Source organism: Podarcis raffonei, chromosome 2, assembly GCF_027172205.1.
Source record: "Podarcis raffonei isolate rPodRaf1 chromosome 2, rPodRaf1.pri, whole genome shotgun sequence".
NCBI classification, from domain to species: Eukaryota; Metazoa; Chordata; class Lepidosauria; order Squamata; family Lacertidae; genus Podarcis; species Podarcis raffonei.
The window spans coordinates 89364374-89386145 of NC_070603.1; the positions used below are offsets into that span (position 1 = coordinate 89364374).

Consider the following 21772-nt stretch of genomic DNA (forward strand, 5'->3'; position numbering starts at 1 on the left):
TATTACTCAGAAGGGTGGTGGGAATGGGTGATTGACTGATAGGTGTGGTAAACCTGTTGATGGCTGTTTTTTTGAACAGTGATAAGGTAGTCCTGATTTCTGGGCTCCAAAGGAATCCTGTGTCATTCTGTGAAATCATGATAAAATTGAATGACCAGTTGAGTTGTAAACATAGGTATGTGTGAAAAACATTAGAAATTAGAAATCTTCAAGAGAGAACACTACGAATATAGAGAACAGTACCAAGAATCTGGTTGGCGCTAATTTTATATTCTGGATTGTTGGTATTTATTTTCCTGTGCCTGTTCTGTTGCAACATATTAAATTTTGTAAACTGTGTTAAATGTTTTTTTAAAAAGTGGGAGAAAAGTAAACTAAACACTTGTGCCTTTAAATTTGTTCCTGAAGACTTGACAGTAAGCATTACTCTTATTTGGGTATGGGATGGAGAAGCAGGTTCATCAATCCTCACCATGGTTTTCTGATCTAACAAGAATAGAGACTGGCTAAAAATATTGTTCTAGAAGGAGATGGAAGCTGCTCTGATATTGAAGTAGTTGAATTTAACAAGCTTGATTCATTGTCACTAGCTGCATAGGCAAAAAAATTCCTTGCAAAAAAGCTCTCATAAACCGAGGTCCTGTGAATTATTATAGTTAATGTGAATGTGCAGCTTGCTGGTAGATACATCACAAAATCTATTGCCATCTCAGGAGCAGCAAACCTTGGCATGTTGTGTCATCTAAACTCCAGGTAGTTTTCTCTAAAAAAACTTTGGCTACCACTCATGGTTTGTTTGCAAGGAAGCAAAACCTTCTGGTTTGTTCCTTGTGGCCCAGGTAAGGCCAAAGCAGACACTTTTGAGCAGCATGCCGCAATGTACTACTCCTTCACACTAAACCTTAGTCAAATGTTGACTATGGTTTACTGCAGGGGTTACCAGCGTGGTACCTGCATGTGTGTCCAGAGAGGCCTTCCATTGTGCCCACAGAGCCACTTCCCCACCACACCCCTCCCACCCATGAAATTAGGCTTGAAAGAAGCAGTCTGTTTGAGCCAATAGACCAGGTTTCAGTACGTGATTAGTTGCAGGGTGGCGGGGGTGCCCATTACAATTTATCCAGTTTGCAGATGTGCCTATGGGCCAAAAGGGCTATGACCCCTGGTTTAACATGATGTGCTAGCACAGCCAGTGTGTATGGAGGGTTAATAATAAATGCAGTGGTCAAATTATCATGAAAGATCACTCAGGCAAGTTCAAAGGCTCTCTTCAAAAGAAGATAAGGTGGCCTGCTATCATGAGGCCATCAAAGGACAAGTAAAGTAAGTTTCCCTATGGTGAGAGTTGCAGTTTTGATGCCACTGCCCCAAATTACTACTTACCATCCTTTAGAAGAAGCCCAGAACTCCAAGTGTGGGTGTTGATGGAGGCAGGTATGTTCATATGGGATGGGGGGAACTGTTTCCAAGTCACCACTATTAAAGTTAAAATGTAATTAGTCTGTGGTGTAGCGTTTTTGCCTTCCCTCTGGGTAAAAAACAAACATGGTGTTGTTCTTCCTATATCTATAAGGAAGAAAGCATCCTTGCTTGCAGTACTGTTACAAAAAAAAGGAACTCCAGCTTTGTTTTTCTCTGTCAGAGGCTGGGAATATTTTTAGTGGGCTTCGTGACACAGCTGAAGACTGTTCATGTGACACACAGAGCAGTTTGCTTGTTAGGAGTCGCCCTCTCTTTCTGGAACATCCACTCAGAGCTCTGCCAACATGCCTAGGGTGCCCCTGCTTCATATTCTATTCATACTGCATTGGCAGGACAGAATTCAGTCTAACAAGGCTAGAGCAACATTCTGCTTAACCTTACTCTCTAGGACAGCATGTTCAAGCTAGGGAGAAGCCTTCGGCTTTACTGCACGTTGTTTTCCTTGTTTCAGAGCCAGCATGGAAACCTCGACATCCTCTTCTGATACAGTATGTTTTGTTACCCTCCCTTCTTTAGTGGTGCTTTTGCTAAAGTTCTAGTGAGAGAAAGCTCAACATGCAGATAGGCATTGAATACATGCAATGAAGCATTCCTTCAAAAGATGCTCCATTCATTTTTGAAATAGCTGCTGTCTGCTATTTTTGTGCATTCTGTCGTAGGCTTACACTAAAGTCCTGGTTATCCAGGCTGATCGAGAGCATGAAATATGTCAGAAATATATAGCAGGCATAAACCATATTCATCATGTAGAAGGATTCGAAAGTGGGAGGCTTGGATGAATGACTTTAGCCATACCTTTTCTATTGTGCATGCCTGCTTGGTCTGTTTTGGAACTGTAATGAGATGGACTTGAAATGGTTTTATGGTTGTTGTTTTTTGTTCCATTTGTGTCATATAAATAGTGCCAGTAATAAATGGTGTGTTTGTGCACATTTCTTTTGCTTGCTTTTATGATGGAAGAATAATTGGGCATCATAAAGCTGCCCTTTTCTATGAAATAAATCATAATACAAAAGGTTCTTGTCCCTTTTCATCCTCATTAGAGCTGTTTGTAGTTATGCAAAGTGATTTCCCCTCCTTAGGGCTTTGAGGTCAGTCTTTGCTTTAGCAACAAACTGAAATTCAATCTGCATGAACATGTTAGAATTTCAGAAGGGTGAAACATAGGTTTGTCATTGAGTAGCATTTATATTTTAGTTAAAACAGAGTTTGCCTCTCTTCTGTCTATCTAGATCGTGCATTTATTGGTAGTATTAACAGGCAAATATGGAATGAGGTACTTTGATTATGAAATTGGAATGTTTGGTCCTCTCTGCTCTTAATATAGTAAAAGTTGGTTTCCTAATCAGCTTACGTTAGATCTGTTAATATTCCTTAACACAGCCATTTGAATGAACTTAAGAAGTCCTCCCACCTCCGTGACTCCAGAGAGAATTTATTTCCTTTGTCCTATGGTTACTCTTTCCTTGTTTGAGTTTGCAGAAAGTTTTGGTTTATTTGATTGTGTTTTTTGTCAGCATGGCTGAATCAACAGTTTGTTTGCTCAGAGGTTATAAAAGTTCAGTGGCTTGTGGCATTGTGCAGCTTTAAAGACAGCTACCAGTTGTATCAGGAGATGCAAAAAAATGGGGGGGGGGAATAGAGGAGTAGTTTCAAATAAGAAATCCATAGGAATGAAAATAAGAGAATGACATACTGTATTTGTTCTCTGTGCTCTTGTTCCCAGAACAGAGCTGCTTTGTTGGGGCTTAAACAGTGAAAATAGAGAGCATTTAAAGTTCCTTTCATTTGCTGTGGAATCAGTGATAGGTAGTTAAAATACAATGCATAATCGTTGCAAATTAAAGATGGGTAGTAAGAGATTAAATTGGGAGAATGTAACTGTAATACAACAAACATCTCCAAAGCAGATTAGTCTGATTATTAGTGACTTGCTCAAGACCAGTGAATTTTGTGGTTCTGTGGGATTTTAACCCAAGTCTCCCTTGTCAAAACCCAACACTCTAATTTATCCATAAGACCACACTGATTCGCTGACATTTCTAGCATGATCATAAAGTGATGCCAGTCACCACCTCTCAGTCACAAGGGTTCTTATGGGGATTGATAGAGGTGGGGGGGAATCAAGTATACCACTTTGAGCTTCTTGGAGGAAAAAGTGGGATATAAATGCAGTAAATAAAGAATAATAAATAATAAATAACACTTGGCAGACAGGAATACATTTGATTCTCAGTGGCTCCCGCTAAGTTCTGTGGAATAAAGTGAGCAGGTTACAGTTGGCAAGTTTGTTGGAAGTGGCACAACCTGTTCTTTCATCCTGTCCTGCCAGGAAGCAGTTCAGCTGGTTCAGTGATGTTCTTGAGTATATTGGTTGCATTTCCACCCATATAAGTGGTTATAACTTCCTATCCTAAGTATTGTGCTTAGGTGCATTGTTGTGGTTTCTCGAGGCACCTGGTTGGCCACTAGGTAAAGCAGAATGGTGGACCTTTGTCTGATCCAGTGGGACTCCAATGTTGTGGGAGCAAGGCCTGTTCTTAATGCTTGCAGCCTCCATTGTGAGGAATCTTAAGGGCCAGGTAGTGGTGATGCAATATTGGTTGTGTAGAAACAAAGTACTGTATTGCAGTTGTCTAAATTTCTGGACCTGTGAAGAAAGCACCCAACACACAGGCATGTTGCGCCTCTTTTCCCCTAGTGGTCCCTACAATATACTGGCCACACACCCTGCAAGTTGATTTTGCCATCAGCCCAATTTATGTAGGGCATATACTTCATCTCTTATATTCATATCTGTCAAATTGTTTTGCTGCTTTTTGCGATTGCCCTGCTTCATGGATAAAAACCACCCAAGCTGGCAGTTGGATCTCACGTACTGAAGGGACAGCATCCATCACTGCACTTGAGGACAGGCGGCTAGCTTAGGGGCTCAAGGCAGGCCACTGCTCCATCCTCCAGCACCTCACTCTTGTTCCTGCCCTCCAGCATACACAGCCTGAGGTAGCTGCCTCATCCCACGTAATGTTAGGGCTGACCCTGAAATCAGTGGTATAGTTGCTTATCCTAAGAACACCAAATTCATTATTCATTTCTACAGCTGCAAGTATCTACAATTCTTCTCTCCAGATGAGGTGGTTAACAACAAGCAGTAGGATTTGTTTAGGGCCAGGCTTTATAATTATCATTATTTATTATTTACTCAGTTTGTATACTGCACTTCACCCAAAAATCACAGTGGAACATGAAGATTGAGCTAAGCCCCTGGGTGAACTGGAATCTGAATAGACACACTTCTCTTGCTGAATTATAGCTTTAGCTCATAAATGCTACACATGTAAAGATTTAGGTTACATTTGGTGTTAGTGGAGAGGGATTTATATATTTGCTGTTAGTAGAGTGGGTCATACAGAGTTCTGAAATGACATGCATTCCCCCCCCCCCCCGAAATGTATATTGCGTATAAAGAATGGCAGTGTTTTTAAGTGCTACCTTTTGTATTTTATAGATTTTTTTTATTTGGTGTTGCATAAGCATCTGAGTGCTTTCATTTTGGAGGTGGAGAAATGTGGTGTACATCCTTAAAATAAATAACAAGTGCTATGTACACTAGGGGCTTTCTTTAAATGGATTTTTGCTTTTTCTAGCATCATGTCACTTCCCTTCCCCCCTTTTCATTCCAGAGCAAAAACTGTTTTCACAACTATAAACATAATTTTCATTAATACTGCAAGTATGAACATCTTTAAAATGTTTCCAGCATATGTTTAAAATTACCTATAAATTAATTTATGTAAAATCTATTTGATCCACACATTTCTAATCATGTAAATAATCATAATATAAATAAGTATGCATTAACATTTGTGTTTGTGGCAATCTAAGATAAGAGATTGATCTAAAAATTCACAATCCATCTATGAATACAGATTTCACACATGTAATGTTTTATCTTCATCTAAGAGTGCCCTCTGCAGGCTAAACTATAGCCAAACAGGAAATGTAAAGCAAGCTTGATTTATTCAGTGTATTGATTGGTAAAGTGTGTTTTGTACCCTTAAAGGGGAAAAGAAGCTTGGGTGGGGGCTATTTTGAGCATTAAAATATCTGATGAGGACAAAAGGATCCATCTCTTTCCTATGCTATTGTTCCAGTTGCAACTTCTCAAGGCTGCTTTTCACTAAATATCTAGTTTGGCCAAGTTTATATGCATTGTAATTTGAGCTAATGCATATTTGAACTTCTTAAATGCATATTTTGGATACCATACAAGGGGGAGGTGGAATGCTAGGAGTGCATTCCCCAAATGTGGGGACAATTATAAGCCATTTTAAATGGAGCAAAGAAAGTATATAGAATTGGGGGGCAAGAACTCCCAGTCCTACAATCCATCACACTAAAATATCTCCTTTGTTTCAGTTCTCTAGCAGGAACAGTACTAATGCATATATCCATTGGACAAAGTCTAGTGTCTGCAATAAACCCTGATATGCATGCAGACTGGGCTAGGAATGTTAGGTTACCAAACTGGAATAAAATTAAATATGGATTAAAATATATGTGTTACCCAGTGTGTTCTCTAGCTTTTCCTGAAACAGACTTTGTTTGAGTGGTTCTGTGGTCAAACGGAGATCCTTCTGATTAGTAGACATCTCTACTGCTATGAGGGTGGCAAACCACACCACACAATTAAACGGCACTGAACCAATGTTTGGTATCATTAAAGACTTCAGGTGCTGGGGAGCAGTTGGAATTTTTAAAAAATTATCTCTCAGTTATTAGCTTATTTAAATAAGTTCATGTGATGCTCATCAGAGGTCCTGCCATTAACCTTGCCTCCATTGCTACAGGTTTACATGCTCTGTAGTATAGTAGGCTAGACTATTCTGTTGTGGCAAGAGTCCTGTTTTCTTAAGTTCTCTTTCAACCTAAGTGATACCAGGGTTTAAGCATCAAGACTCTAGGTGTAAGAGGTCTAGCCTGGGTTGCAAGCCAATTAGCAAATGTAGAGGGTAAGTAAGCATTTCACATTCTGAATAAATCAATATAACTGTGTACTTGATAATGAGGCAAGCTTCCTGTTTGTAGGTAAACTGGTGAGGACTTGAGTGAAGAAACCCAGCTGAACCATTGACAGGGTTCCCTGAACCAGAAATGAAATTCTCCTATGTTAGAAGTCTTTTCTTTCTCTATGTAGTTTCATAGCTGTCAACTCTAGCTGTATAGCTAGAAATAGTAAATCTGCCAATGATTTACTTGAAAGTAATTCATCCTAATTACTACCTTTTTATAGTGTAAGCTAATTTTTGTTTGTAAAAGATAAGCAAAAATTAATCCACAAGTGATCATATTGAATGTGTAGTTGTGCAAAACAGGCATGTTTTGTAAATTGGCATAGATGTATTTGCCATTCAGAGGTGAACTTGGGGCTCCATAAATCCCATTTTATCTTGTAATCTTGTGGGAAATTAAGGTTCAGTTTAAATATTGCTTTTGTCGTGTGTGTGTGTGTGTGTGTGTGTGTGTGTGTGTGTATTCAACATGCTGTAGAAACTACTGACATATCTTCTTGGCTAAGGAAATATACAAACTGTTGCCTTTGTTTCCAGAACATGTGACAGAAGTAGAAGTACTTAACCAAGTGTATATTTTTTATTATGCTAGATGTCTTAATTGTATTCAGAGTTCATATGATGAACTATGACTAATAAATGAAAAAAAATGTTGTTAGCATGCTTGCTGCGAAGCAGATCTCTATTATCTACACTTTTGAACCCCTGAAGGCATAAGTGTTTAAAGCAGATAATTACATTAAGGTTATAAAAAATACTTGATTTTCGATAACATGGTATCTCAGCTGAAGAGCCTTGCCTCCCACAGATATCCTTGGTTCTTTTCTCATGTAAACCATGACACCTAGTCCACACATTCAATGGTCCTGTATCCAAATTTTTTGTTGGGCCCCAGCTTGACGGTAAAAGAAGAAGAAGAAGAAGAGTTTGGATTTGATATCCCGCCTTTCACTCCCTTTAAGGAGTCTCAAAGCGGCTAACATTCTCCTTTCCCTTCCTCCCCCACAACAAACACTCTGTGAGGTGAGTGGGGCTGAGAGACTTCAAAGAAGTGTGACTGGCCCAAGGTCACCCAGCAGCTGCATGTGGAGGAGCGGAGACGCGAACCCGGTTCCCCAGATTACAAGACTACCGCTCTTAACCACTACACCACACTGGTGTACAATCAAAGCAGTTTGATTGTAGAATGGACTCCCTTGGAAGGTGGTGGACTCTCCTTCATTGGAGGTTTTTAAGCAGAGGTTGGATGGCCATCTGTCATGGATGAACAATATGACCATTCAAACATATGGTATAATATTAAGAAATATGCCCACAAATGTGTGTTTGGCCTAAAGAGAGGTCCCAGGTAAGAAAAGCCTGAAGACTTCAAGGTGTATTTCCTGGAACTTTTCACAATGAAAGATTCCAAAGGTATATACATGCTAAAGGTAAAGGGACCCCTGACCATTAGGTCCAGTCGTGGCCGACTCTGTGGTTGCGGTGTTCATCTCGCTTTATTGGCCGAGGGAGCCGGCGTACTGCTTCCAGGTCATGTGGCCAGCATGACTAAGCTGCTTCTGGTGAACCAGAGCAGTGCACGGAAACGCCATTTACCTTCCTGCCGGAGCGGAACCTGTTTATCTACTTGCACTTTTATGTGCTTTCGAACTACTAGGTTGGCAGGAGCAGGGACCGAACAATGGGAACTCACCCCGTTGCGGGGATTCGAACCGCTGACCTTCTGATCGGCAAGCTCTGTGGTTTAACCCACAGCACCACCCGTGTCCCTTATATACATGCTAGTCTATGGTAAAAACAAAACAAAAACCACCAGTGACATTGTAAAGATACCAGACTTAGAAAAAAGCTTTCATTGCAATAAATCTGCTGTTCTTTTGGGTGTCTCAAGATTCTGGTATTCTCCCTGGAACTGTAAGAAACTGATTTGGTTAATAAGCAACTTGTATTATGCAGGTTGAGTTCATCTCCTGCTCATAGAGAGTGGCAAGCAAAGCAAATAATGTAATTGTCATGGTGATGAAATTTCAAGAAGAGATGTGACTACTTTTGTCTGAGAAATTACTAGGGTTGGTTCTAAGTTTCCTGTTATCATGATATCTGCTCCTTGTTTGGGGTGTATAGGGTGTTAGGGAAGGAGTACTAACTTTGGTGGGGGACATGTGCTCCTTTGGGGTAGTTTGTCCACCTTTGGTCTCCACGCTGCACTCAGCTCTCACCTGTGGTGATAAAATTTAGTATTTTGTTCAGAGTTAGAGATAGGTATTATTGGTTCTTGCAACCACCGATAAAAACTTCGCCACTGCTAATTTTCTAGCGTCTGCCTGGTCTTCCAATAGGAACCTCACATAGTGAGCCTCTGATTTTCCCAGGAAAGGTACCAGCAAGGGCAATATCAGTTCAACCCTGGCTTGCTCGTATTTCACACAGTGTAGCAAAATATGTTTTATAAAATTGATGTCTTGGGCACACGAGCAAAGTCTGTCCTGGTAGGTAACTCCTCTCAACCTGCTATCCAATACTGCAGAAGGAAAGACGTTTAGTCTGGCTTTGGTGAATAACCTTCGATAATTTGGTACTGTAAAGTTTCTAATGTAAGGTGTTAACTTAAAGACATGCCCATATTGTACTCCTACAGCCAATGGACTACAGACTGCGTGTGATCGAGATCGCAAGTCACTATGTGTATTATCCCATAATCTTTGCTTTAGTGTCTTTAGGGTACCTTCATAACCCAGGTAAAAAAGATGGGGGGGGGTGACAGACCATTAGAGGTGGCTTTTCTAGCCATGGTTTTCTGCCATTTGCTGACAAACTCCTCTTTGGTCAGATGTTGATACAAACTCTTCCATAGATCAAACACTGAAATCCTGAGCCAATGTTTTAGGTCAGCCCACCATGCTTTAGTTGAGATTGGGCATTCATCAGATTTTAACAGAAGTATGGAGTTGGGGACGCAGTTAGGGACCTGTAGCAGAGATCGTAAAATTTTTGCCTGAAAGCTGTCTAGCTTAGGCAGGTCCCCATTGTGCCAGACATTTGCAGCATAAAGGAGTTGGGAAACAGATTTTGCATTGAAAACCCTTAAGGCTGCTGGAACATACAATTGCTCTTAAATAAAAAGGAAACTCAAGTAATTAAAGAGATGGAGCAACTTCCCTATGAGAAAAAAACCCAGCATTTGGAACCTCTTAGTTTAGAGAAAAGTTGCAATGTTTAATGTAGACTATGACAGTGTATGTAAGCGAAATTTTCCTCAATGATTAGTGTTTTTGCAAAGAAAAAGACTATAAAAACATTTATTATTATTTTATTTTTTAAAATCAAATTATGTTCCATGCTTTTTAGGTGCCTTATATGGTTTTCATGTGTTGTCGTTTTTTTATTTTTATTATGGTTAGGGGCCTCAAAAGCTGGAAGTTGCATGGGCCTCTCTAGACCTCTAAGAGGGCCTGGTCCAGTGGCAAATGGTGATGGGTGAACCCCCATCTGCACATGCATTGGAAGGCATTTGGGAGACAGGTGTGTTTTATCTGCCACTGCCGTAAAATATGGTTACCCTCTATAGGGATATTCTTCTGTCTGATTCTGAATATTACATATAATCTCATCCTTCAGTCATATCCCCTTGATCTTAACTTGTCTTTATTATAGACAAATCAGAGGTAGCCAGTGTGGTTCCCTCCAAATACTGTTACGCTACAGTATGTACCATACCTGGCCTTCAGCCATACTAGCTTGAAAATTGTAATCCCACACCATCTGGAGGGCTACCCCTGGAATCAATGTTTTGCATAAAATGAACTTATAAAATTATTTTAGCTGACTTTACTCTCTTCTGCATGTTGTTCACATTTTGAAATTTAGTATCCCCCTTTTCTCTCCTTCTTCTGGGTGTTTATTCCTTGCAACAATATATAAAGAAACAGTCATGCATATCATTCCCCCTACCCGTACTGCTGTTTTCTTCCATTCATAGTGCTTTTCCCCAGTTACATAACAAGCTGCCTTTTGAAGGGCCATGCATTCCACAAATAGTTATACACTTTTATGTATGCACACAAGTGCACTGCATGAAAACTGGCTTATACAGAGAAATCCTTTCATTTGGAGAAACATTCTCTAATATATTGGAAACCAAACTACAATAACTGAACTATTTAAGGATAATAACTAAGAGGGATTTTTATTTTTTTTAACAAATATTCTTTTAGTGACCTGAAGGCTGCATTGTTGGCCATAGGTATGCATGCTATTCCTCCCCCCTTCCACCATCCAGCTATGGTCTCAATTGAAATAGGTTTTATAAGAGGGTTCTTGTTTGTTGGCAGCAGGGGCTGTGTTGAAAACAGGCGAAACCAATTTAGCCCAGAACTTATGTTGAGATTAATATGCAGTCTTCAGTGTATAGAAATGTGACCAGTTTTTAGACTGCCAGTGTACTTTCATGTACCACTGAAATATTTTTATTCTTTGTTATAGATAAATGTGGTTTATAAGTACAAGTATATGAATTTGCTGGATAATAGTTTTGAGCTCCAATATAACAATTTCCACACTCTTCTCTCCCCCCCTCCCCCACTTGCACCCAATTGAGAGGAATAAGCAACGGAATCTGTCCCCATCAAGCTTGAGGAAGCTCTACATGTGACATTAACAGGCACTGAGTTGTCTTACTGTCCTGTACATGAGAAATAATCCTCAGTTCACCAAATTCATTGACAAATCTATTCTTCCATCTCTGAATTACTCTGCCAGTGCTTTGGAATGCAGTATTTTCTTTAGCTGGCCTACACACACACACACAGAGAGAGAGAGAGAGAGAGAGAGAGAGAGAGAGAGCGCGTGTGTTATACTTGTGTCATGTTCAACCAATCCCAATGCATCCCTGGAGAGAAACCCATAGAAATGTTCACCATGTCTGCTCTGAGAGCGTCTATTAACTTTAAATCTTAGAGTACTTATTCTGCTAGCATTGTTTTGGCAAGGACATTACACTGCTCCTTCCTCATTTGTCTAAACTTCTTGGTTCCAAACAGAATTGGAAAGGAGCCTTGGTTAACTGCAGGTGTTATGAGCATCCAACAAGTTTTGAGCTTACAGGTTTCCAGCTTATCTAAGAGAAGGAGATTGGAAGCTTTTGCTCTAGTTTTTTTTTTAAATTATTATTATTATTAACTGCAGTTTGTTGTTTCATCCAAACCTGATAAACTGGTTGCCCTTAATTATTGTAGTGTAGTCTGTGGGTTATGGAGCTGGTTTGTTTCAACAAAACATGGCTAAGAGTAACCAGTTTGTCAGGTTTCGATGAAACAACAAGCCACAGTTAATCAAAACTGGAAGCCAAAGCTTCCAGTCTCCTCTTTATAGCTTTGCAGGAGTGTGTATGTGAGGGAGCACATGCAAGCCTTAGATTCCTTATGGCTCCCTCCCATAATGATAAACCATGCTTTATTGTGATGTCTCAATTGTCCCAGTGTGCAATGTAGACAGTTACAGTATCTCTTTGAGAGTCTTCGTGGGTCACTGGTATCAGACAATGAATCTCATTAGAACAGGAATGAACTTCTTCCAAGTTACCGTTGCCTACTATATGAGTTATCCTATAAAATGAGCATGTTGAGTTCCTTCCCAATGTTTTGAGATAAGTCTCTGCCAGGTTAAAGATATCAGGAGCTTGACTACACAGGTGCAAGGTTGGATCTCCTGCTGGAAGGGGCAGAGGAGAGATGTTTTTTGTCTGTTCTCCTGAAAATCTGCTTCAGAAGGAGGGGAAACTGTCCTGGACAATGTAGAAGGTGGTACTGGGGTCTGTAGGGGGGAGAGAGAACAATAGGAAATCTCCTTCCCACCTCTAGATTGGTAAATCTAGATCCAGCTCATGTCCAGACTGTTTTACGGCAGCAGTGTTCATAATGGAAAGTTGGTTTTTCTACAGTGGCAATGTCAGATGATCTGGAAAGTTGGAGTCTCTACCCAAGTTACCTTAGTTAGCTTTTTGTTTTTAAAAATAATTCATATTCTGTCCTCCCTCAAGGATATCAGGGTGGCTAACAATAAATTCCATAAAAAAACCACAAAATCATAAAACTACATTCTACTGATTTCACAACCGAACATCATGCATAGTATTGGAACAGTGTCTTAATCTGGCATCTCTATTGGGAAAGCTCAATCACATATCACAATATGATGAGATGTTTCCAATGAAGGAACAATGAGCAAGTTGTAAAACTCTTAAGTTGCATTTCTGCATTCAAAACTTCTCTACCACTTGTACCAACAACAGTGTCCTCTATTTTGCATTCCACTCTTGCCCTTAGTCATGTGCAAAGATCCAGTTTACCACTGCAGGGGAGCAGGGGTACATTAAATTAGTTGACTGGGTTATGTGGATGAATTTCTCCTGAGATCTCATTGATTAGTTGGGAACAAACATCTTTGATGCCCCTTGAAAGATCTGCATTGATGAGTTGAAAAATATACCCACGTAGTTCCTCACTCTAATTAATGCCAGCCTTGATAAAGTTTGTTATGCTTTGGTTTTTCTGGTGTTTCTGTTTTGCTTTTCCTACGGCAAAGTTGTTATCTGGCTCAAAACCACTCGAAAGCTTTTCCCTCTAACTGTCCTTGTATCCAGGTCCTATACACCTATGCACCCTGGCTCCAAGGCATTGCAGAGCTTGTAAACTTGGGGTGGGAGGAGGAGCCAAAGGCCTGGGTAGCTAGCATAAGTTACTTCCAACACCCAGGGGCAGAGAAGCATATATAAGGAAAGTGAATTGTAATTGGAGCTGTAATGGGCATAACAGTTGTGTGCTCTGTAGCTTTAAATTTAAGTGACGGTGAGCTTGCATTTTTTTAAATGTTCTCTGCTGAAGGAAAAGCATATACCATGCGTGAGCTCAGTGTAACTATTCATTTGCATCAGTGATAGTGGAGCACACAGGGCTGCTTGTTTTGGCAAATGGTCTGTTTATACAGCAAGTGCCCAGAGCTCTTTCAGTCTCACAGATGTAGGGAGCAGAGTAGTTGGTCTGGGCGACAGTCCTAGCAGTACCTAGCACTGAGCAGGGCGTTGCAGACGGGCCATGCGGCAATGTTTATGTGGTGTTGCTGTACCTGTGTGTGCTGTGAAAATCATTTCAGTGAACCTGGCAAGGTGAGATCCTGCAGAAAAGCGTTGCTGCGTCTGATTTGGCTGCTCTGTTTACAACTCCAGTGGCTCATTAATAAGCAATATTCTTAGATATGCTCCTCCCCCCTCCCTTGCTGGCTTGGCTTTTTATAATCCTTGAGTCATTTTTAACATCTGCAGTTAAGAAGCTTGGAAGCGTAAGGGCTCCCGTCTGAGTGAGTGTTAATCTTGAATATAAATGGCACATTCTTTATGAGGAGTAATATTAGTAAAATTGATGTGTCACATAGCTGCCTAGGTCAGCCACATATTTTGATGCAAATGCTTGCTTTGCTTTTCAGTTGTACAATGTGCATTTCATGGGAAGCCTGAACATATTGCAGAATCATCCTTGGTGTTGGAAAAAGCAGCCTGTATGGGCACATGCCTTTATCATTAAACCAGTGACCTTCAGAAATAAACTTGCCATCTTTTTAGGTTTTTATAAGCTGCCACATCAAGCATCATATTCCAACATGAATAGGAACAAATGTGGAAAATCCCAGGTTTTCTATGCATCTGCGTTTCAGTAAATGGTGGGAGTATGAGAGGCACATGCTTATTAAGTTATTAATACCTCTGTTATCCCTCAAGTTTGGTATGCAGAGGAGAGTAGATAAAATGTTTACATTACACTTTGATAACTTCATGTTAAAAGATAGCTGATCCAAGAAATTCCCCCTTCATTCTTATTCATATGTGGAACGGGCACTCTAGTAATATGAGCCAGAGCATTCGGTTACAATAAATACATGGTAGAAATGGCTGCAGAATATTCAAGCAGGAAAAAGCACCATTCTATTGGCTCAGTTTGTTTATATTTTGGGTAGAGAGTGTCTTCTATTAAACAAGATCAATTGTCCTTTCTGTGAACTAGAAAAAGGGGAGCTGAGGATCTTTACTCTTGAGGATCTGCCAGGAACTTTATTGCTCTCTATAATCCTGGAAAGGAGGTTGATCTGCCCTATGCAGAGCCCCTGCCTTTATTGGGACCCCTTGTCACCACAAAGTTTATGTGGAGCGGTTAGACTGAGGGGCCAATTGTAATGGCTTTAGGGGTTGCTTGTGCGTAAGTTACCGCCGCTCTGGGCTAGGTTGCCTGGTTAAACCGTTTCTGTCTGGACAGCCATCCACTCCGTGGCTGTTCAGTCGCTAGCAGAATCCGTCAGTGGGCGTTTCTTGAACCTCTTCCAGCAAAGAAGTTCTTTGACGCCAAGTCGCCGCCTACTTTCCCTGCGCGGAAGTCTTCTGCGCAGGGTGGGTGTGGGCAGTGGAGGACCGGTGCTCTCCTCGCTGGTCTCCTGCGAAGAGTCCTGGAGCCTCCTCTCTGCTTCCCCCATCGGCCCCCCTCTATCCCTGGTGTTGCACTGATTTTCTTCCCCAGCCGGAGACCTGCCTCTCTCCCTGCTTGGCCCCTCTCCAGCATCGCTGTGGAGCCTCGCCTCCTCCTCTAGTTCCGATGGCAGTTCCCTGACACCAATGTTTGTGCTCTGAGGTTAAGGCCTTGTGGCAGCAGAAGTAACATTCCTCACTGCACCTGCAGTGGAAACAATCTCTTAACACCTTCCTGATGTTCACACACATATATATTCCTGCTTCTTCCATATTTACTGATTAAGTGAAGCAATAAAGCGCTAGAGAATTAGGTGGCTATCACTGTAGGCACTTCTTTTTAAATATTTGTTGTTTGTGGAGATGTCAGTTAGAATCTATTAAATCTGCAGGAAGTTTGTGCCACACATGTGAGTATGTGTGTCTGGTGTCGTAAACTTTGTCATCCTATTAATATTTATTTAGTCACTGTTCGTTTGCAAATTTCATAACATGTTTGAGCTGGCCTACAATAATAACAGGAAATAATCTTAACTTTAAAGGTGAGGTAGCGTCTACTCATTGTCTACTGAAGTGAAAGGATGGGAGCAGGATGAATGAATCAAATAATTTATTGCTGTATTGTATCAGCTGCATTTTTAAATACTTGCATATTTTTACCCGTCTCTACCAATAGAAATAAACATTTAACTGCTAGTATCTTAATATTAATAACCTTGCTAATCCTAGACCAGGTCTTTTGGTGGGAGGCTTAATGCCTGGGTTTAATCAGTGTTAGACTTTAGAACTGGTATGTTAAAACAGGATGACAGATCCTTCTGTCTTCAGATAAGTCTGTATGAACATGTAAGACCCACTTCAAAGCCCCTGAAATTAGCATGTGAAGAGTTAATGAACCTCGGAAAACTTCCCAAATTGTGTTTCTGGCACCCCCTTTAATCCTAGGCAATCAACCCCTGTAAAAGCTTGTTTGAGGTAATAGCCTGGGAGTAGTGAGCGGTTAGCAGAACAAATCATCAAAGAACTAAGTGTGAGAATGCAGATAGTGGGGCCTCTCTCTGTGTTACAAAAGACCTGGTCTTGGGTTAGAACATGTGGGATACGACCATTCTCTGAAAAAGGCAAGGATGCTGCTGTGTCTATGAGAGAGACAGAAACTTCCGGGGGAGGAAGGCTGGGGGCCCTTCCATTGTAGGCTTCAGATTATGTATGTGTGTAAATAAACCATACATCATAAAGACACCAGAGTCTGTGTCCCCCTGGGTTAAAGTCTTCCTGGTACCTCTGGAATCTCACACCGCTCAAAGATAGGGTGGCATATAACAATATTTTCAGCATTAAGCTGCCCAGATCCATTAAGAGATGACAGAAGTGGTGCTCTAAGCAGCAGATTTAGTAATTCAAAACTGGAGTTCTTTATACAAGCCACACAGTCCATGTGCACCATGTTTTGACTCTGGATTCCCAGTGGGTTAGGCCCTTGCAGTTGGACTGTGTGATAAGTCATGATGAGTCACTGTTCCTTTAATTAGAACATTCTTAACAGGATTATTACACAGCTAGTTACCCATCTGCCTTGATTTATCTGTGTCTTTTGTAGAATTTTTGAACTGCATGTTTCTACCAGGGCATGAATCCTCTTGCACACCAGTTGCATCTTAAAATGCTTCTTGCGTTTAACAGCAAGCTAGTAAGAGAATTGCTTAAACAAAACATTAAGCTTTGCTAGTGTTTCTCATTTTGTGTCATATGACCTAGGCTTATAAAATCAGTTATGTTTGGATCACAGACAGCTTTTAGTCTAGCCACCTGTGAAAATTGCTGGAATGAAGAAACTTTGGTATTACTACTATTGCTGCTATTATTATTTCTTCCATCTATATCCCTCTAAAGGTGCCTAGGGCAGTCAACAGCATATCATTAAAGCATTCTAAAATAAGTGACATTCTCAGCCAATGATTTCAGAGTTACCAGTGACAGTATCAAGCATCAGATGCCTGGGGTAAACAATAATGTTTTGATATTCCTCCTGCAAGCCAATATTGAGGGGAAAAGATGTATCTCACCAGGGAGGGCTTTCCACAAAGGGAGAACCACCACTGAGAAGGCCCTGTCATGAGTCAACACGAATGAGTCTGTCACCAGTGGTGGAACAACCAACAAGGCCTCAACATGCCAATCGCAGGTTCCAAGGTGCATGGACAGAGGCCAGACTATCCCAGCTGAGGAAAAGAGGCTTAGCCCTGTGCAAAAGGCTGGTCCAGTCACAAGGGTTATAAGGTTATAGTTAGTGGTGCAGCTAGGTAATTTGGTGATCCCATTCACATTAATGAGATATGACTGTCCTGAGAGAAAGGAACGCCCTAGAACCTTTTTGAGTCCACAGGTGCCTTGACCAACTACATTCTTTCTGTGGCACCCCTGTGGGGCTCAGGAGCCCAATTATGTCATCCCTTGCCTGCAGAGCTGGCAGCCTCTCACCTTTTCTTGAACACCCTCCTTTGTGGAGCGTTCCCTCGGCCTCCTCTCTTCTCCCATCTGCTTGGGAGTCCTCCGGTCAGCCGCTGCTGCCACTCCTGATCTCTGAGCTGCACCTCCCTGCCCCAAAGAGAGGTGCCTTCTCACACCATCCCACAGGGGCCTGGGACTTGTTTGTCCATTCCGTGTAAACCACATTGAGGGTTTTTTTCTTTAAAATATAAAGTGGTATAGAAATGAAATGAATAATAATGGTAATAGTAATAACAATGGTGATTAGACATTCCATTGTGGCAACTGTAACCTAGGTTTAAGGTGCCATTTGGCGATCAGCTTGTATATTTTGAGTTTCTAACACTGATGAGTGTGTGTGTAGAAACTAGCCTACTGCACAGAGTTAGAATTAACTTTCAGTGTTGCCCCACTCTTGCCTGTGGCCCTTGAAAGGCTGGCCAGAAGGGAATGTGGCCCTCAGGCTGACAGAGGCTCCTCACCCCTGATGTAAAGCATATGAGCTGCCACTGATCTGTTGCTTCCTGCTATTATCCTCTCAGGTCATTATTAACCTATTTTCCTCCCAGCTGAGCTCAAAATAAATGAAAATAAGCCACCAACAGGGAGAGTTAGGGGCATTTTCAGGAGAGTTTGGCACACACACACACACACTGCTTGGTTCCCCACATAGAGCCTTCCTTGCATTCAAGCAATCTTGACCGATACTTCTAGTTCGATCCAAGAGTTCAGTCATTTAAGTTGTGGTTACTGTATTCTGCTTCTATGAACCTTAGCATTAATGTGTAGGTGCTGTTTTAAAAATCACTTTTTAACAGCAGTTTTAAATGTTCAGATAAGACTTCTGCTAATAGAAACGCCAGCTTGCTATCTAGAGTAATCAATACCAAAACAGAGATATGAACTTGCCAGCATGCTGAGTAAACAGTGTTATGTTAAGGATGATGTCAGATGAGAGGAGTTGTCAGCGGAATTATATGTATGCATCGTAGCAGGGCACCAATAATTTCCGGTGGAGATACTGAACAATAATCCACATGGTGCAGAATAGCTGTTGGCTAGCTCATTCAGGTGTCTTTTAAGGACCTGATGCAGTCAGTCATAGTTTTTAGTGATTTCTCTCGGCCGCATGTCAAGTTAGGACATTTGCTTTACTGACATGCAGATTTGCAAAGTACTCTCAACTCTGTGTACTCATCATGAATCATGTAAGTTCTTATACAGGGCTTGGATTTTGGGTCTCTCTAAACACTGGATGGACAACATGTAGTTAAATTACAATTGTGAAAGTGCAGAATTCATAGAATCATAGAATTGGAAGGGATCCAAAGGGTCATGTGGTTCAACCTCCTGCGATGTAGGAAACACAACTAAATAACCCATGACAGAAAGCCATCCAATTTCTGTTTCATTTCCAGAAATACTAATGGATGATAACTGCGGAGCTTTCTTCTAACAAGCAGACTATAAACATGATCACTCAAGGTGGAATGTGCCTCAAAACAGCACTGGGTTATAAGCTATCTGGTGCTGAAAAAATATCCCAGTTTTATTATTTACTTATTTATCAAAAATATGTTTAGGGTGCTTTTCTGGGCAAATAATCATCCTTGCAATCAACAAAAAGCAACAAAATTTTAAACTACAACTCAGCAACGCTACATATTTTTTGTTTTAACAGAGCCAGAAGAAATGTAATTTACCCATAATTAGGGAAGTGGATTTTTTCCTTTAAAGCATCAGCAAAATCTGTCATGCAAGTTTTGGTAATTAAGATTGCTTATCAAGTTTTCCATAGTCTAACCTCACCAGAATATAAGCATTTTGGGAATTAGAGCTCTTTTCCCATCACAACTGAAATAATCTTCAGAAACCGGTCTGCAGAATTAATAATAATAATAATAATAAGAAGAAGAAGAAGAAGAAGAAGAAGAAGAAGAAGAAGAAGAAGAAGAAGAAGTAGTAGTAGTAGTAGTAGTAGTAGTAGTAGTAGTAGTAGTAGTATATGTCTCCCATCTCACTGAGTTCCTCCAACCACTCTCGGTGGCTTCATACAAATTTAAACACAATATGATATCAAACATTAAAAACTTCTCTGAACAGGGCTGCCTTCAGATGTCTTCTAAAAGTCAGATAGTTGTTTATTTCCTTTTCATCTGACAGGAGGGTGTTCTGCAAAGCAGGGGGCGAGCACCAAGAAGGCCCTTCGCCTTTTATTCTACAAAAGGATTCCATAGAACTGTCCCTCTTTTAAAGTGACCACTACATCCTATGAGAAACATTCTTTTATAATTTATGTGTTTAAAAACCAGCTGTACAACAAATACACCCATTATATACGGATCAGAGAACTTCTAGGTCATCTGCAGGACTTGTATTTACATGGGATTTCAAAGGGAATCTTCAGGCCTTGGTGAAGGTTGGTTACTCTTGCTGCTGTATGAAGGCATCACCTTACTCCTGCTCTGTCTGGGTACAGGGCAAACTCATCACTGCTCTTCTCTGGGCCCAAATACATATGCTTCTTGTGCTTCCAACACAACAGCACCAAGTATATGGGGCAGAGGGGGCTTCAGCCACTTCAATATTTTGGGGCAAAGGACTCAGCCCCCCCCCCCAATATTGAGGGGATTGCCACCCCCGCCATCAGTCCCCTTCCCTCCGCCCTGCTGGGTAAGTGCTCAGCAGCCAGGCAGGACTCGCGAGGGTGAACATCACCCTCCGCATGCCCCATCCCTCACACACTCTGGGTACAGCTAGTAGCTAAACCCATCAGGAAACGCACAGCCAATACTGTTAACAGCTTCCTCTTATCTACAAGGATTTAAAAAACCTGCTTTGAATAAATGGTGCCTCCAGTCTGCAGTTACTATAATAATAAACATTTTTTTAAAGTGTGCTGCTCAGTTAATCAGGGTTGCCTTTTAGCCTGTATTGTTTCTGGCCGGTAATCCAGATTATTATTTTCCCCAAGCCCTGTGAACCATGTTTGGCAGGTTGGTGGAGCCTGTCATTAATCTGATGTCACAATGATGTGAGGTGAGCCTATTTTGCCCACATGAAATCAAACTATGCAGGCAAAGTATCAGTGATCAGCACTAATCAGATGATCATTGGGGCTTTGTAGGTGTGCCTGCAAACCCCCTATTGGCTTGAGCCAGGCCTTTGCCTGCCTATTTCTGATGTCAGGTGTAGGGCAGGTGGAGGTGGCTTGGCCAAAATGCCTTGTGAGGCAAAATGGTGAGGCCTTACGGGCCTAACTAGGTATGTGGGCCAGAGATTCCTTAAACTTGGTTTGCCACTGTTTCATGGTAAGACATGTTCAAAGCTGTGTTCCTCAAGGGCTGCCGTAGAAAATGGTCCAAAAAATTCAAATGATGCAGAATGTAACTGATAAGGCTATGTGTGTACGCCCATCTACAACCTACATTACAGTGTTTACACTGACTGTCAGTTTGTGTCCAAGCCCAATTCAAGGTGCTTATTGACTGCTAAAGCCCTACATACCTGCATGGTTCAAAGACTCCTCCTCCCTCCTTGTGTGATGCGGCTGCCTATTAAGATCTTCAAGCAGGGCTGTCCTCAAAATTCCAGAGAGAAAATCACAGTGACTGGAAGAAGTAGGGCCTCCCCTTTAAAGATCAGTAAACTCATTCAACTAGGTTTGGAATGTGCATGTCTTTTTTCGGAGCACTGCTTTAAAAGTCAAAGCATGCCAGATAACACCTTTTTGGAGTTCAAAAGAGTTAGAATACCTCCATCGCCTTCCCTCACTTGTCTCTGAAACCTGCTCTATAGTTGAAATAAGGGTTATTGGAAGCTGTAAAATGAAATACAACTGGTAAGTTCAACGTAAATAGTTATTAGCTAGTGTTTAAGAGCCAAGTTTGGCAATGCAACTTACTATATAGCCATACACTATGACATCAATCCAAGGCAGTTACTCCCCGGATAAAGACACAGCTCTGCTCTTGACCCAGTTTTCTGATATCTGAAAGCACTTGCTATTTGTATAGATGGGTCAACAGGTGCACATGCATAGAGAAACTTCATTTTCTTGTTCACCACTCTGTGCACAGTTTCTGAAAAAAACCTGAAACTGTAAGGAGTAGCACATTGTCAGACTAATTATAGTGTCGATTGCTATTTCTCATGAGAAATTTCAAACACACCTTCTGAAATAAGTGATTCAGACAAAAAGCCACTTAAGATCATAAGC

At 41.1% G+C, this 21772-nt stretch overlaps 1 protein-coding gene across 6 annotated transcripts in view; it reads left to right on the plus strand.

The window, feature by feature from the left end:
- The window catches only part of TMCC1 (transmembrane and coiled-coil domain family 1), a 113845-nt gene that overhangs the window by 74569 nt on the left and 17504 nt on the right, over positions 1–21772 (plus strand). The window contains exon 2 of one of the 6 annotated variants that reach the window (XM_053378081.1): positions 9956–10076. The exons of 4 other annotated variants lie outside the window; for them this stretch is intronic. In XM_053378081.1, coding sequence (XP_053234056.1) covers positions 10050–10076 — 27 coding nt within the window. In that variant the 5' untranslated portion in view covers positions 9956–10049. Of the gene's footprint in view, positions 1–1834; positions 1971–9955; positions 10077–21772 lie in introns of those variants that run through there. One more of the 6 variants, XM_053378080.1, reaches the window with a different exon arrangement.